The sequence below is a fragment of the Haemaphysalis longicornis genome, unplaced genomic scaffold (genome assembly GCF_048455015.1).
Source record: "Haemaphysalis longicornis isolate Haplotype H1 unplaced genomic scaffold, Haemaphysalis longicornis Haplotype H1 scaffold_1, whole genome shotgun sequence".
NCBI lineage: Eukaryota > Metazoa > Arthropoda > Arachnida > Ixodida > Ixodidae > Haemaphysalis > Haemaphysalis longicornis.
Genome location: NW_027526203.1, coordinates 341,984,920 through 341,999,943, shown reverse-complemented (window position 1 = coordinate 341,999,943; position 15,024 = coordinate 341,984,920). Strand labels below are relative to the sequence as shown.

The 15,024-nt window shown below is 46.4% G+C and overlaps 1 protein-coding gene across 4 annotated transcripts in view; it reads right to left on the bottom strand.

Moving 5' to 3' along the window:
* Positions 1-15,024, bottom strand: part of LOC144153137 (endonuclease/exonuclease/phosphatase family domain-containing protein 1-like) — a 46,536-nt gene that overhangs the window by 11,729 nt on the left and 19,783 nt on the right. For 3 of the 4 annotated variants that reach the window (XM_077684792.1, XM_077684810.1, XM_077684805.1), the window contains exons 4-10: positions 12,908-12,959; positions 11,542-11,652; positions 8,396-8,512; positions 7,870-7,981; positions 7,114-7,161; positions 5,690-5,800; positions 182-357 (exon numbers count right to left, since the gene is read on the bottom strand). In XM_077684792.1, the coding sequence (XP_077540918.1) occupies positions 215-357; positions 5,690-5,800; positions 7,114-7,161; positions 7,870-7,981; positions 8,396-8,512; positions 11,542-11,652; positions 12,908-12,959 (694 nt within the window). In that variant the 3' untranslated portion in view covers positions 182-214. The remainder of the gene's footprint in view (positions 1-181; positions 358-5,689; positions 5,801-7,113; positions 7,162-7,869; positions 7,982-8,395; positions 8,513-11,541; positions 11,653-12,907; positions 12,960-15,024) is intronic. The other variant, XM_077684799.1, reaches the window with a different exon arrangement.

Here is a 15,024-nt window from a genome sequence, read left to right as displayed (position 1 = left end):
TACTCACTTGATGGCTATTTTCTCTCAAAATACTCTGTTGACACCCCCCCTCCTTCTCCCATAAAGAATACCAGTTGCCTATTTTCAGGCCTACACAGACTGCACAGTCGGTACGCTCTGAACGGCCCCGCTCCAGAAAGGCCAGGCCAGCCAGCGAAGAGGGGCAAAGATGGCAACTCACACGAGCGAGCGACAGCCAGCTGTGCCAGGAGCATCACGCTGCTGCCTGGCCATTGGGAATGTCTGCAGCCAGCAGTTGCACCAGCAGAGGTGGCAGGTCACTCACTGAGCCGCCCCAGTGCCAGCCGCATGGGATCAGTGGGTGGGTGAGCCCCTCTTGCACCCGCCGCACGCTCCCTGCACACCGGAACATACGTGCTGCAGTGAGCGTGATGAAACAGACCAAGACCAGCAGACATAGGATCACAAAGGAGGCATAGAGGAACGGTTAGGTTTTTTTTACTACGGTTAGTCAAGTTATAACATTTCTAACTTTACGCAAGAAAGGAAGAAAAACATGCGTCCAGTGTGGGGCCTGAACCCAGGCCTCCTGATTTGACCTCGGATGCCTTACCAATACGAAATGCCTTACCAATACGAAATGGCCCCTGTTCAACCGCCGCACTCGCTCACCGACTGCGTATCGCCTCGCGTCGACCGTCACCGGCACTCTTCGAATTTGCTCTTTATGTCTCGGCAACCCAGAGCTTCTTCAGCATATTGGTAAGGCATTGGTGAAGCATATTGGTAAGGCATCCGAGATCAAATCGAAAGGCATGGGTTTGGTCCCACAGCCTGCTGTTACTCCCCGCAGCGCAAAAAGTGCCTTACTGCTGGTATTTTGAACATGACACGAGGCATTTTCGTAATTTCTCGCATAATCTTTTAAATTCCTGCAGTGGCTGCAAAAAATCTAGGTGTGAAAAAGAAAATGATCTTACGCATTAAGCGCAATCTCATTTCAAAACATGCGCACGAGTTGACATCCGGGTTTGTCACTTCGTCGGAGTGATACACTACATGAGCTATTGCCGTTCTTAAAGGGCCCCTGCAACACTTGCCATCGACTACTAGTAATGTATTTTGGGATAAAGTCTATTGTCCCAGAAATCTCCTCCCGCAAGAATTATGAAAATCCGTTCACAATTAACGAAACTACGCGCGATGAGAAATCGCGCATAATCGTTCCCTCTCAACTCGAGCGCGGACAAGGCGACGACAGCTGCGCACTCTCTCCCAGAGAGGGGGGCGGCTCGCGGCGTTCTCTTCGGCGGCCTTCGATATATCACATGCCGGGTAGTTTTCTCCTTTTCTCCGCAACGCGGAGGGGCCTATTTCCGGTCTGGTGCCACAAAAAAGCAGGCATGGGTGCCTGCTCGCAAGTGCGCGCTCGGGCTGGTAGGGCGTTTTTGAAGCAATAAACGTTTGTAGTCGAGTGGTCCCGTTGAAAGGGAAGTATTGAGCTCATCACTCAAACCCCGCGCGCACTCAAAACACAAAATAAACGGCATAACTGTGCCTACAGGTTCAGGCATAGAAGAGGTTCGTACACAGCGACGACGACGACGGAAATGGGAGAATCTAGCCGCGAAGTTGACCAGTGACAGCCGATCGGGCAGCCATGGCCTATGTGACGTCCCTTAGGCCACGCATAATGAGGACAACTGAAGAGAGAGCGGTTTGTTTTTCCGCGTCTTTCACATCGATTTGCGCGCTCACCGCTTCACGTGCACGTGTAATATTTGGCTCAGGTATTCCTGGCAGTGTAATCTAAACGTCGCGCAGGTTTACTTGCACTGCTCAAAGAGTGTTGCAGGGTCCCTTTAAAGGCCAACTGTAACGAAATTTTCGACCGCTTAATGCACTCATTTTCCAGTAGTATTAGGTACTTTAAAAGGTGCCACGTGCAAAATTTGGAGGCCCAAATATATCCGTGGCTGCATTGTAAACGAAGGTCAAAAATGCTTTTTTCAAACCGAAACTGGAAAAAGAGGGCGGCCATTATGGCCGGCCGGAAGTGACGTTACACTCATGAATTGAGTGGGTGCAGCCGGCGGATTCTTTCACAGCTGCCTGCGAGAGGACTGCGTGCATTCAATGTGTTTCGGGTCGTCCGTTTCTTCAAAAACTTCGAACATGCGCGAAAAGGGGTTGGGAAGTTAGTGCAACCATTATTGCTTCGCTGTGAGTGGCTGAGACGTAAACACAGGCACCGCGGGCCTTCGCGGCTAAGCTGGAGCTAGGAAATAGGTACACAAAAGGAAGCGTTGGGGGCTACATGGGCTTTGGCATAGCCAATATGCCCTGTGCCAATCGAAGCATCCTGCGTTTGTAAGAGAAGAAAAAAAGCTACCTTGGGAGGAAAGCGCCGAAACATGCTGGCCAGCGTGCAAGAATTCGGTTTCAACTCATTTAATCAAACTTCAAATCCAGAATTTTATTATTTTTGTTTACACGGGCAGTTTTGTTCCTCTTAGCAGGGTGCCTGCGCCATATCTTTAGATAATGATGCCATGCAGCGACAAAAGCACTGTAGTGTCTTCGCTGGCCTTTCTCGAGACAGTGACCTTTCTCGAAACTCATTGCTGCCGCCAAATGTGCCTCCCTTTCTTATGTTCTTTTTTTCTCTAACCGGTGAGCAAGTGTTGCCAACAGCGGCTAATTTTTATTTTTTGACGAATTTGTTTGAACTGAATCGATTCCGTGCAGTGCGCTGCCAAGCTAGCTGCCATACCCGTTCGCGCCCCGACCAGCTGCGATAACAGTGACAGCAGCGATACGCCTTGCGCCGGCCGCGATCGTGCAGTGCACCGCATAGCTAGCTGCCGTACCCATTCGCGCCCTGACCGGCTGCGACAACAACGTATCGTATCACGTCGGCCGTTCCGCGAATTGCACACTCGTAGAGACGCCCGGCCACGAGTTTTCAGTGCACTGCACAGCTTCCGTACCCGTTCGCGCCCCAACCTGCCGCGACAACAGCGTATAGTCTCGCTTCGGCCGTTCGTGGAGCCGCCCAGCCGCGATCTTGCAGTGCGCCGCATAGCCGCCGTACTTGCTAGCCCGGTGACACACCGACCAGTCGCGGAACAGCGTATCGTCTCACGCGTAGGCCGTATTTGCAGCTCGCGTGCTCGTAGAGTCAACCGAGAGCCTGCTGCGGCCGTCGCAACCACGAAATCTGCCCCTGTTCAACCACCGCACTCGCTCACCGACCGCGTATCGCCTCCCGTTGACCGTCACCGGCACTCTTCGAATTTGCTCTTTATGTCTCGGCAACCCAGAGCTTCTTCAGCTTCTCGCATTTCGAAAACGTGTGAAAACACACGCCACGCACCCGCGTGAGGTCGCACGTAAAAGGCTACTAGGGAGAGGCGACGACTGCATGGGAGTCCTGAGTCTAACGTCACATCTGGAAGTTCACCGCAGTGGCGGCAGTTTGTGGCGACACTCAGCTAGGTGCAGCGTCGGCTGAATGGGCGTGTTTTCAAACGGTTTTAATAAATACTGTGCACATGTGGAGCTTAAAATTAGGTCATAAGAGACGTTAGTGGTGTATACCACACGTTGATGCAGAATTTGGGGAAGGTAAATTTTCGTTGCAGTTGGCCTTTAACTTGTACCTGAGTATACGCCTCGAGCTTCGCGATCGCTGAGCCGCCTGTCGCCTCTTCTCCGCGGCGTTTACGGGATTAGCGCTGTGTGGCTGATAGGTGGTCATGCAGTATTTTGGTTCTCTTTCGCTTCTCTTTGCCTTTCCGCGCACCAAACAACTTGTTATGGTGACGTCTGTAAGCAAATTGCACGTTTAGGGCACTAAAAAAAAACAGCTGCATCTTGGTAGATTGCTCGAACGCCAAAAGAGCTACCCGGGGAGGCGGTTCTGCGCGCTTCTTGGCCGCTCTTGCGGGCGTCGGCGACGGCAGCAACATACTTTCGAAGACGTCAGCACAAGTGAATTCTATTTATTGTCGCCTCGTTTAGACCTGATATTTGCACAGTAAGAATTTGGTTCGTTTTGCAGCGCAGACAACAAATGCGGCTTTGCTTCGAATATGTACGTCATAGAAAAATATGTTTCGGGGATGTGATAGCCCAATAGCTGACAATAACTTCTGCCTTTTATGGGAATATAAGCCACGCGAAAATGTTAAGTATACTCAAACGCTGTGCGTTGTTAACTATGTGCCCACCAAGGTATGAGTTAATGAAACCACGGAAACATGAATGCTTTGCGAGTCAGGAATAAATAGAATAGTGGTACGGGAATGAAAAAAAAAAAAAAACAGTGGAGCTTCGGAAATGCTAAATACATTTGTTTAATAAAGGAATTATTCACCAGAACAACTAGGTGCGAAATGCACTGATATTTCGCAAGACATGCGGGGGGGGGGGTAGGGGAGGGGGACGCTCAACTATCGTTGTTTACAAATGCGGAGCGAAATAAACGAATGAACGTTTTAGTAATCACACACACATCCTGCGTGTTCAGTTTCCATTTGTTTTTCTCTTTCAGCGAAAGGCTGATCATTTGGCGGACGGATTTTTTTTAAGAATACAGGGTAGGCAATTCACAAGCGATACAAGGTGTCGTAGACTGGCAGCGATACAAGCTGCCAGTCTACTCCCAGGCATTTGTCTCATCTCTGCAGTGTGAGCATCTCGGTAGCCTGAAGCCCCAGATTGTTTGTTTAACCCTTTCAGGGTCACGGACGTACATATACGCCCTCTGCAAACACCTTCAAAATGGTCAATAATGTATATGTACGTCATCGCTTGTATGTTTAAAAAGCGCGCCTTTTTCGCCAACTTCTCTTGCTTGGCATGTGCTGCCACACTGCGGAAATACGTCAAGTTATTTTCTTGCGCCGATGGCTGTTCTTTTTATTTTTTTATGATTTACTTCAGCGGCGCGCCGGCTATCGCTTGTGCATCCAGTAATGAGGGGGCGCGCTGGGTATCGCCCACCAGGCGCCTCTCACTTCTTGCGCCTGCCACAGGCCAAGGGCGACTGCGAAACTGACCTTTCCTCCATGCTGATGAGGCTCTTTTCTCATTTTTTTTTATTTTATAGGAGCGGTGCGCCGCAGCTGGTTTCGGTATCATCCTCTGGGCGCTTCCCGCTCTTTGCGCCCGCGAAACTGATGTCTATCTGATTTCGATTCACTCAAAAGGTGCCGGCTTGTTACTCTCTCGTCTTTATTTAGAATTTTTCTTGTGTTACTCATGAATAAACCACATGTATGTAACAACCCAAGCGATTTTTTTGTCACTTTATGGTCACCCTAAAAAAATTACGATAATTTTTTCCCGAAATAGATTCATCCGAAGAATTTAAATCAGCAATAACAAAAATCGACACCGGGGGGTCGCATTTGCCGAAAAAATTAGACCCTCAAAGGGTTAAACCGTCCACTACCTTACATAATCTAAGGCTTGCACAGTGTAGCTCATAAGCTGTTCTTATATCCTCGTATGGACCCACAAGTGTTTTCTTCATCTGTTCAGGTAGCATGCATATAAAACTGACCAGCTGCATACCAACTGCCCCCACCCCCATTAAAGTATACTACACCACACAAAATTAAGACGATTGGTGTTCACTGCGTGTTCTGCTCGTTATTATTGCCCCCCTCATGTAATGCCTTCGGGCTTTTAAGGTGACAATAAATGAAAAGAAATGAAATACCTGTGCAAAACTTGCGCAGCTTATCTGAGCACCAGATCTGTGTTGTGTCATGAGGCTTTAACTTGCTTGGCCACAGCAGGTGGAACCCCATGTCCGAGAGCACACGCACTGCTGAACCGGGCAAAACATTCAACATGTGATTGGAGAAGACAATGCACGCTATGACAACACAATATTTTCGCAGGTGTCTAGACACCAGAAAGGAAATATATGACGGTGCTACTCTACCATTCTTTTTAACCACTATGATGTTCAGCAAGCAGCACACTATTACTGGTGTGTTCCATTCATTAACCCTTCGAGGGTTTTTGCCGTACGTGTACTGCGGCGGTTTTCCGTCCCGCAAGGTCTTTGCCGTACGGGTACGATTTCGAGCATCCGTTTGAAATTTCGCGCCATATTAACGATGCATGCTCCCTGGGAGGTGCTGCCACCTCCTGGGACTTACAAGAAGTGTTTGAAATTTGATTGTGCTACCTTCTTGCGGTGAAAAACAGAACTCTCTGGCTTCGGCACGTTACGGCGTCTGTACGTGTCAACGCGTTTCGTGGTTTCAGTTTCGCCACGTGATCGCATCGGAGGCGCGCGAAACTTGATCGGCGCTCGCTATCAGGGGCGGCGGAAGTTGATTTCGATCTATATTGGCGCTGCTCTTATCTTGTTTATTACCCACGCTCACTAGGTATTCTTGCCCTCCTTGCTTGGAACTGAAGTAACCTACTCGGAGACTCTGTAGCGGGGGCGGCGGAAGTTGATTTCTATCTAGTATATTGGCGCTGCTATTAGCTTGTTTATCACCGGCGCGCACAAGTTATTCTCGCTCTCCTTGTTTACTGAGTTGCCTTCGAGATCTTCAGATGCACGGCAAAGCGGCGATATGGCCCAACAAACTGCCCATTCTGATGACACCAACCGCGATGACTCTTCCGACTCTGAGCTTGCTCCTATCACCGAGTCTGAATCAGAAGACAGTCTTTCATCGGAAGAAGACATCTCATTTTCGGACACGCGCTTTATGCGTGCAGACTGCGATAAGGCACTGTGCGTAGACCCATGTTTCAAGGAATACCACACTCTGAAATACTATTGAACATTTTTCAGTTCTAAGTGATGATGACCCCAAAATACTGTTCCTGATCATTTTTTACCATTTAATCTACTCGTTAGACATTTTGAACATTCCAAATCCGCAATAAACTAATTTGACCACCAGGGAGATTTTTTTCAAAAAAATTCGACCCTCAAAGGGTTAATGAAAACTGACCTTTCATTAGGTAAACTAAAACTCAATAATACAGTACAGCTATTTAATAATATAGGTACGCTTTAAAATGATTTGAAGAGACAAGACCACTGGTGCCAAATTTATTTCTTTAAACGGGACAGAAGATGATTCGCCACTAAATGCTTTGATGACGGCTTACCATTTTCGGTGGGTGGCAAGTCCCCCATGAGAAGGATGTTGTCCTCCCCTGTAACATATTTGCTTTCTCAGCGCAAAAGCACTTACAGAGCACAAAAGCAATTACTTACCATGTCTGACATATACGATAACCTCTTGCTTTTTAAATGTTGCATTTAACAATATGCTCCATTATTTTCATATTTTATAATGCAGCCACAACAAAACGGAGATAAACACAACACAAAAAATTACTGTGAGTGCCCTATAGTATGAAAACCTCAAATATACACACAAGACCAGTGACCTTGCTATCGCTTACAGGTTATAGCTTGCTCAAATCCAGCATAAAACCACCTAGTATTTCGAGCCAAAACAAATTCTTAACCATTATTTTAATAACATATAAATGCATCCAAAACTGCAACAAATCTTTTTGGGTGAAACACAAGCTGTTGAAGATGACCACAGAAAAAAAAAAAAAAATCAAACAGTAGGGCAGGTTCTCTTTCAAGACCTTAAAGTTTACCATACACAATACCCATTACAAGGTTAGCCCAAGAGTTGTAAGCTAAAGTCTATATGTACAACCTACGACCCTTCATAAAAATAATTTTGCAGAAATCGCAGAATTATTAAAACCGGTGACAGCAATAATGTAACCTATACTGACAAAAAGAATTTCTGGAGTGGTATGGTGCAGTGTACTTAGTTGCCACATCTTTGACAGCAGTGGGCAGAGAGCGTGCATTACTGCTGCCTGCTTGGCACAGCTCACCCCGTAGTTTCTGGCTGATGACCGCCACGAAGCTGGGGAACAGGAGGCTAATGTCGTGAGCCTTGAGCGACCGCAGCAGAATGCTCACAATGACAAACTCCAGCCCAGGTGCCTGTCGGGGAGGAGATAGAGGGTCACACAAGGCACCCGTGAGCGGCCCAGCCAAACACAGGCACACTACAGGCGTTACGTGAACGAAGGGCATGTATGCACAGTAAAAATAAAATAAGCAACTTGCATGAAACTGAAAGGCTACAACAGCAAAGCAACCAAGGCCGCTAAAGTTCTCCAGCAATGTGATAACCAGGAACAAGTATCAACACAATTCAATGTCCCATGACTATCCCAGCGCAATATGACACTGTGTTATGGACACTCAACTGCAAACATATACGCTAACCTAAGCAAACATATATGATGTATTGGCAGAAGAAAGTTACTCCGATTATGAGAAAACTGGGGAAAGACATACCCTGCCCACCTCCACTCCACCCACCCACAATAAATGAATAAGCAAAAGAAAAACCTTGAAGCGAGCCACACAGGGGCACGGCCCTGTCAGGCCATTGCTGGAGTCCAAGTCGACTGCGTAGCACTCGGAGAGTCTCAGGCCCTGGTGGCCACTGAACAGGAAGCCAGAGAACTGCAAGCACCCAACAGAACCGCAAGCTGCTATACATGGAAATTTTTAATGACTCCGCTACCAGCTGCATGAAAATGCCTTTAGGTATGCACACGCTTGCAACATCGTTCGGCAAATGTGCGAGAGTGTCAAACGGAAGCATGTTAAACAAAACATTGTATTAATTTGGTTCAGGTCCACAGCGCTAACCTGCCAGGCTTCCACCCTGGCACAGCTGAAGTTCGGCTGCACCAAACATTACTCCGAGCATACTCCCAATCATGACTATACTGACAAATTTGCTGCACAAGATGTCTTGCGAACTGGTTTGACAGTATTCCTTTCTTCTTTGGCCCCAAAATGCTGACTGTAGCCTAAAATCTGCCATTCATTTCCTTCCAGGGTTCGCACTGATACTGTCTTTTCTTATTTGTATCATATCTCAGCAAAAAGTGCAAGGATAAAACCTATTTGTCTGTCCTAACTTTACAGAACCGTCGGCTTTTTAAAAATCTGTAGTGGTAATGTACTCTGTAATTAGACTTGTAAGCCCAGTGCTGTCAAGTAAAAAGTGAAAAGCAGACATTTCTTTTATGAGTTTGAGAATAGTTGGTACGGCTCAAGGTTGAAGACACTGTTATGCAGCTCACCACAGGCTGGTACTTATGCTGTATTCGGGTGGTCGTTTTAGAGCGCTCTGGAGCACTCCGGAAAGCGACTCCGCGTTCGGGTGGTCGAAATCGAGCGCTCGACGTATGTTCGGTTAGTCGTCTCAGAGCGTCGTCCTCCACTCCGAGCGCCTCTGACTGCTCTGACTCCGAAGTAGGAGCGCCGCCGAAATCTGGAGGCAATCGGGTCACGTGACCTCGGCCGCCGCGGCTCGTCCCGCTCGCCTGCCTAGTTGGTGGCGTTCGCTGAGGCATAGCCAGCAGTTTGTTGTGGGAGTATTTCGACGTTTTTGCTTCTCGTGCTCTTACTAAAGGCATCTTTGCATCATGTCAAAACGGAGATGCCTATTGAGTTTAGGGAAGCCGTCTCCGCTGCTTCTGCAGCTCAAAATCGACGCCAAGGACAGCAGCTCAGACGACGATGACTCGCACGATTACGCGACAAAGTTCGCCGAACTGTTCGCCGCACTGCTTCCTGTGTTCAAAGTGCAGGAATACATTTGCAACTTTGGCTTGCAGCTAACGCAACTGATCTGGATGTCGCCATTTGTTGAAACACCTTGGTTGGCCTGGCTCACGGCCGGGCTATAGCGGCGGCGCACGCAGTGTTTACAAACGCGCGCACGCCGCCGCTCTAGCCCGGCCGTGCCTGGCTGTTTGCAGTTGCAGTGTTGGCCGCGCCGCAGCGCCACGGTTGCATGCTCCTCCAAGATCGGGTATGCGTTCGGTTGTGGAGCGGTGACTCTTGCTCGGATTGGGGGAAGCGGCACATCGGCGCACTCCGAGTCAGAGTATCAGAGCGACCACCCGAATACAGCATTAATTAGCAATGCTGTCCAACTGACAAGCGAGTGTCAATTACTTAACAACCCTTCTGTCAAAGCAGAATGAGCAGCATGGACTACATGATTATCGTTAATTACTCGATTCCAACATGAACCTTCGTGCAGTAGTATCAATGATTGCCCAGCCAACTGCTCCAGATTATTTTTTCACACACAATGAAGACCCCCAGCACACAGTATTCCACCTTACGACAACGCACACACATACACTCATGCCGGAAAAAAAAAACACTTGTGCGGGCGCGTTGTCTGCAATACGCAAAGGTAGCAAGTACAGGGGCCAATAGAGGCCTGAGCGCTCCGCAATTGAGTGAAAATGCTTTCTGTGCTTATCAAGAATTAAAAAAATAAAACTCTTGTGGATAGCAAGCGCCCCTGCTTTGCCTTTATTTAGTGACACTACTTTGCCACGTGGACAGAGATATGATTGTTGTACTTAAGTACATGTTTTCTCTGCGTAAACTTCAGTTGTTAGTGTAGTCCCTGTGTGTATGTGTGTGTGTGCGCCCAACTGCTGCCCTTTTCGCAACAACGAAGTTTCCATGCCAACAGATTTTTCCTGTACTCAAATTTAGGCATTAAATGGCTACATGACTGAAACAATTCTGAAATGTTTAGGCCTGTAAGGTTAGACGTGAAAAGTTAGGAATTGAATACTAGACGTGATTTTGTGCCCTTAGTTGATTCCGCCCTCAAATTTTCGTACCGTGTTATGCATACCTGGACATTTGCGGTGCAGAAATTCAAAATATAAGGTGATGCATTGTCAGTGCTAACCCCAGAGACCGTGCATAAAGGATTGGAAGGAAGGATTCCTACCACCCTACCAGTAGATATTATTTGAGGAAGCACCCACACAATTTTAATAGCCTGGCCCAACTTTTCGTGCTTTGCATGCATATCCCATATGCCCAGTTTCCTTCTCAGAAATTAGATGAAACTTTATGGTGATGATACCTGTAACTTTTTTGCGGCTGCTGTTGATCAAGGAAAAACTGTTAATACAGTTTGTCAGGATAGTAATAAAAGCACTAGGTAAATAGAATAGTAATAGAATGGAATAAAAACTGTACTACAAATATTAACATATTTGTCTCGACTAATACTACACCACTGTAGTTCAGAGATGGAATTCACCGCCAACCATCAGCTAAGTTAAAACCAAGAAGTATACTGATTACATGCAATTTTTATCGTTACATAAAATAATGTCCCTTTCTAGAATCGATGTCGCTGATTTCATGCGCCAATTTTTTCATGTTTGCACATCTGCTGTATACAATTTTATAGTCCAAATAGAATAGCTGGGACTTTGCACCTGCCCCATAACTTTCACATGCCTGTTTGCTTACTCTTGTATTAAACGAAGTACAATATTGCAAAGCAAAAAATAAAAGCAAAACGCTAACAACCACTCCTTCTGGGCACAAAACATCATCCACGGCATTAGTTACCAGAGAGCTATTAGTGAATCATCAGCAGCTCATAAAACCTTCTCATGCCTGGGCTGGCTGCATAGCAGATGTGGCCCACTCACCAGGCCCACAGGCCCCGAAGCAGGCAGAGGCGTTGCCTGATCCCATTGGCGGTCCTGAGGTTCCCATGAGGCCACTGCCCCTAGCTGTGGGTCATTCAGCTCCCGCACTACCTGCACATGCAGAACGCCCACAGTGTACTACAAGAAATGTCGGGCCTCACTTCAAGCCTGGGGACTCCTACACAAAGGGCTAGTTGTATATATTCACAGCTTAATTATTTTCACACTTTCCTTTTCCTTGATACAAGACTAGAGGACTGAGGAGGAAAACTTCTCGTAGCTGGTAAGTTCTTTTAGAAAGCACGAGTTTGCAAAAAAGAGCAGTGTAAAGAATAAATAATTACCTTATCAAAGATAAAGCCTAATTTACCTTTGTATCGGCAGAATAATGCAGCCTGAAAATTTTGCGTGGCGAGTGCAGCTGATAAAAGCTCAGGCTGCAAAAAATTACGCCGATGGTTAGTACACGATTGCAACGCTTGGCTTAGCAAGTTCAGTGTGGTGGCCCAAATAATAGACACGGCTGCCTTCTGTGGTAATTAATGAAGGAACAAGAATCCAATGAAGGTTGAGAGGTATGAAAGCTTCAAGCAACAACACTTTGGGAACTGTACGAAAGGTCAATGGACAACACTGGAAAGGCAGGCAGAGCGGTGCCATTTGGCGCCTTTGTGTGCTGTTTCCAAATATGAACTTCAACCAACTTGTCCAGCTCTCTGCTTTGGACAAGCAAGAGCAAAGTATCTTAACAAAACTTGCCACTGGGAAAGTTGGTTCTTGATCTGAATAGAATTGAGCGCGAAAAATTGGCACAAGACTAAGGAAGGAACAGCACTCATCCCAGCAGTTTTTACTTTGCCCCGTGTCGCTTTTTTGCACTCAATTCTATTAGAAAAGCAAAGTAGTTGCAGTTCCGAGAAGTTGCTGACATGCTGCAGGTGAAAATCTCCCCCTCGTGAAAGTGATGCAAGATTGATATCCGCTACCTGCGATGAATGTGTACCAAACACCCTAAAAATTTGTAAAAATGTTAAGCCAGAGTTAAGTTTAGAATGCAATCATGTGCAATCCCAAAGTCACCATTCTAAGCCATACTGCGACCTGCTAAGTCGCATTACCATACTGCAAGCCATTATCTTTTTTGGCACCGCACCCAGGTACAGTCTAATGAGGTTTCCCTGCACCACGTTTACGTTTTCAAACAAGACTCCCTGCAAAATTGTATTACTCTTGCAGTTGAAAGACATACTTTTCTTAGTACAAGTTGCACCAGCTGACTCTGAACTGCTTTTACGGTCCCATCTACACAAAGGCCTTATGATGCCACCCAAGTCTTAAACCTACATGCAAGCAAAAATTAGCATACCAAATCAAGGGCGTCTCTCGAACAAATTTCTTGGCAGGCAATGATGGCGATGCTGGAAAAAAGAAAAAAAAGAAAAGAAAAGAAAACAGGCAATAGACATATCAAGCAAGATCAGTCGCACAATTTTTAAATTGCTCATGTATGTTGTAAAAACTTACACGAGTGCAGCACTGCACTATGCTCTTCGTTTGGTGTCCTGTGGCGCGCAATTAAGAGGAACCACAAATGCAAAAGTGAATATCAACGGCTTAGGGCAGGGGTTCTCAAGCATGTTGGTCCGAGGGAACCCTGCTAAGTTCCATTAAGTGCCAAGGAACCCCCCCTCCCGCCATTTTTCATTCCGTTCATGCTACAATAACGTGCAGTAAAATCAAAAGCAAGCAAGGGTATCATTTTTCCCCCGTCGACTTTATGCGAATGCGCATGGGGGTAATATAAGACCGAGATTCAAAAAGCAATAGTTTAACCACGTGGCCCATTTTCGGAGTCTGGCTGGCTACAAGCTGCTGGCGAGATTTATTGCGCAGCTCGCGCGTTTCTGTTATGCGTCGAGATGTGCTTACTGACACTCGGGCGTGAGTAATGGAGGTTCCTTAGATCGATCGCACCTCAAGTTCACCATATAAGACTTTGCGACTGCGGAACCTGGGAAAATTTATCAGTGGCTCACGGAACCCTGAGGAGGGGCCTGCGGAACCCCTAGGTTCCGCGGAACCCACTTTGAGAAACCATGGCTTAGGGTAAGCAAATAAAAAGCCCAATTAATTTTTTTTCCTCCTGTTAATGTTCCTTCCAGAAATATACCCCATGCAAGGTATTATGTGCTGGCCTGATGGGTGATTGTGCACAAGAAACGCTGCCTTCAGTGCATGTTTGTGGGGATAGTTCACAATGGAATAACTGTCAGTGTCGTCTAGCTGATGATTTCGGACAGACGCTAGCATTTAATCAGTAGTTATAGTGAAGAAAAATGTGGCTTGTTTCAGTGGGAGACCAGTCCTGATATCTGCTTTGAAAAACAAAGAAATTTTCAGCTTGTCATGCTTGCACAACTGATAAAATTAAATGGACTTGCACGCATGTCACAAGTCACATGTTGCAGCCTTACAAATAATGTTACCTGATCTCTTCCCCTAGGGCCCTATCTTTCAAATTTTATTTTTGGAAAGTATGGCGTACTTTTCCAGCATTTATTTACGATTCATATATCATATTACTTATTTTATTAAATATTTGCTTCATTAAAGTTTGTCGGCATTTAGGACATTAAATAAGATAACTCAACACTTTTTTCTCCAAAAGTCATAGCTGGCATAGTAATTAGAAAAGAAGGCTGCTACAGCCCTCCAATTCACACACACACAAAAAAAGAAAGCTTTTGTACACTTTAAAATACTTTTCGTCAAGCTTCGATACCCTTTTCATATTAACCAATATATGCCTTCATCTTTCATACTGTACAAACACAACATGTACATACAAGTTAAGAAATAACAAATGTGAATTTCATATCAAATTTGTCGTATAGGTCTCATTCCGAAAGTGAATATCAGCAGGATGATGATGATGATGATGATGAATGCATCAAACTGCCTCAAATGAAACTTATTGAAATGAAACTTGTGATGCAACACGGCATCAAACAAGAGAGAACCTGATACCAAGCACAAATCAGCCAACTAGCTGTCCTAAATTGCTGACCTTTGTCAATAATAAATTTCTGCTACAAAATTCAGCAGACCTCTTCCATCTTCACGCAGAAGTTCACAGCCCTGGGCATACATACCTTCACTACTAACCTACCCCCAGCCTGTTCATTGCAGCTCCTACCTCCCCACAGCTGTTTGCGCTACTAACCAGCGTTCAAGGGACGAAGGAGGGATGAGTGAGCACTGTGGTTTGTGTGAAGCACAGCAGACGCAGAAAGACGTGTGTCAATCCTTGGAGCCCACACCTTCCCAGGTGATGTCTCATGAACCCCCCCAGACAGCAAACCATGGAGGGAACAACGAGGCCAGAAGGGAAACTCTAGCTATACTTCTGCACTGTAGCACATTGGAAGGAATTTTTGGTGGCCAGCAGAGGGCTATAGCAACAGCTTCACAGCAACTGAGTCA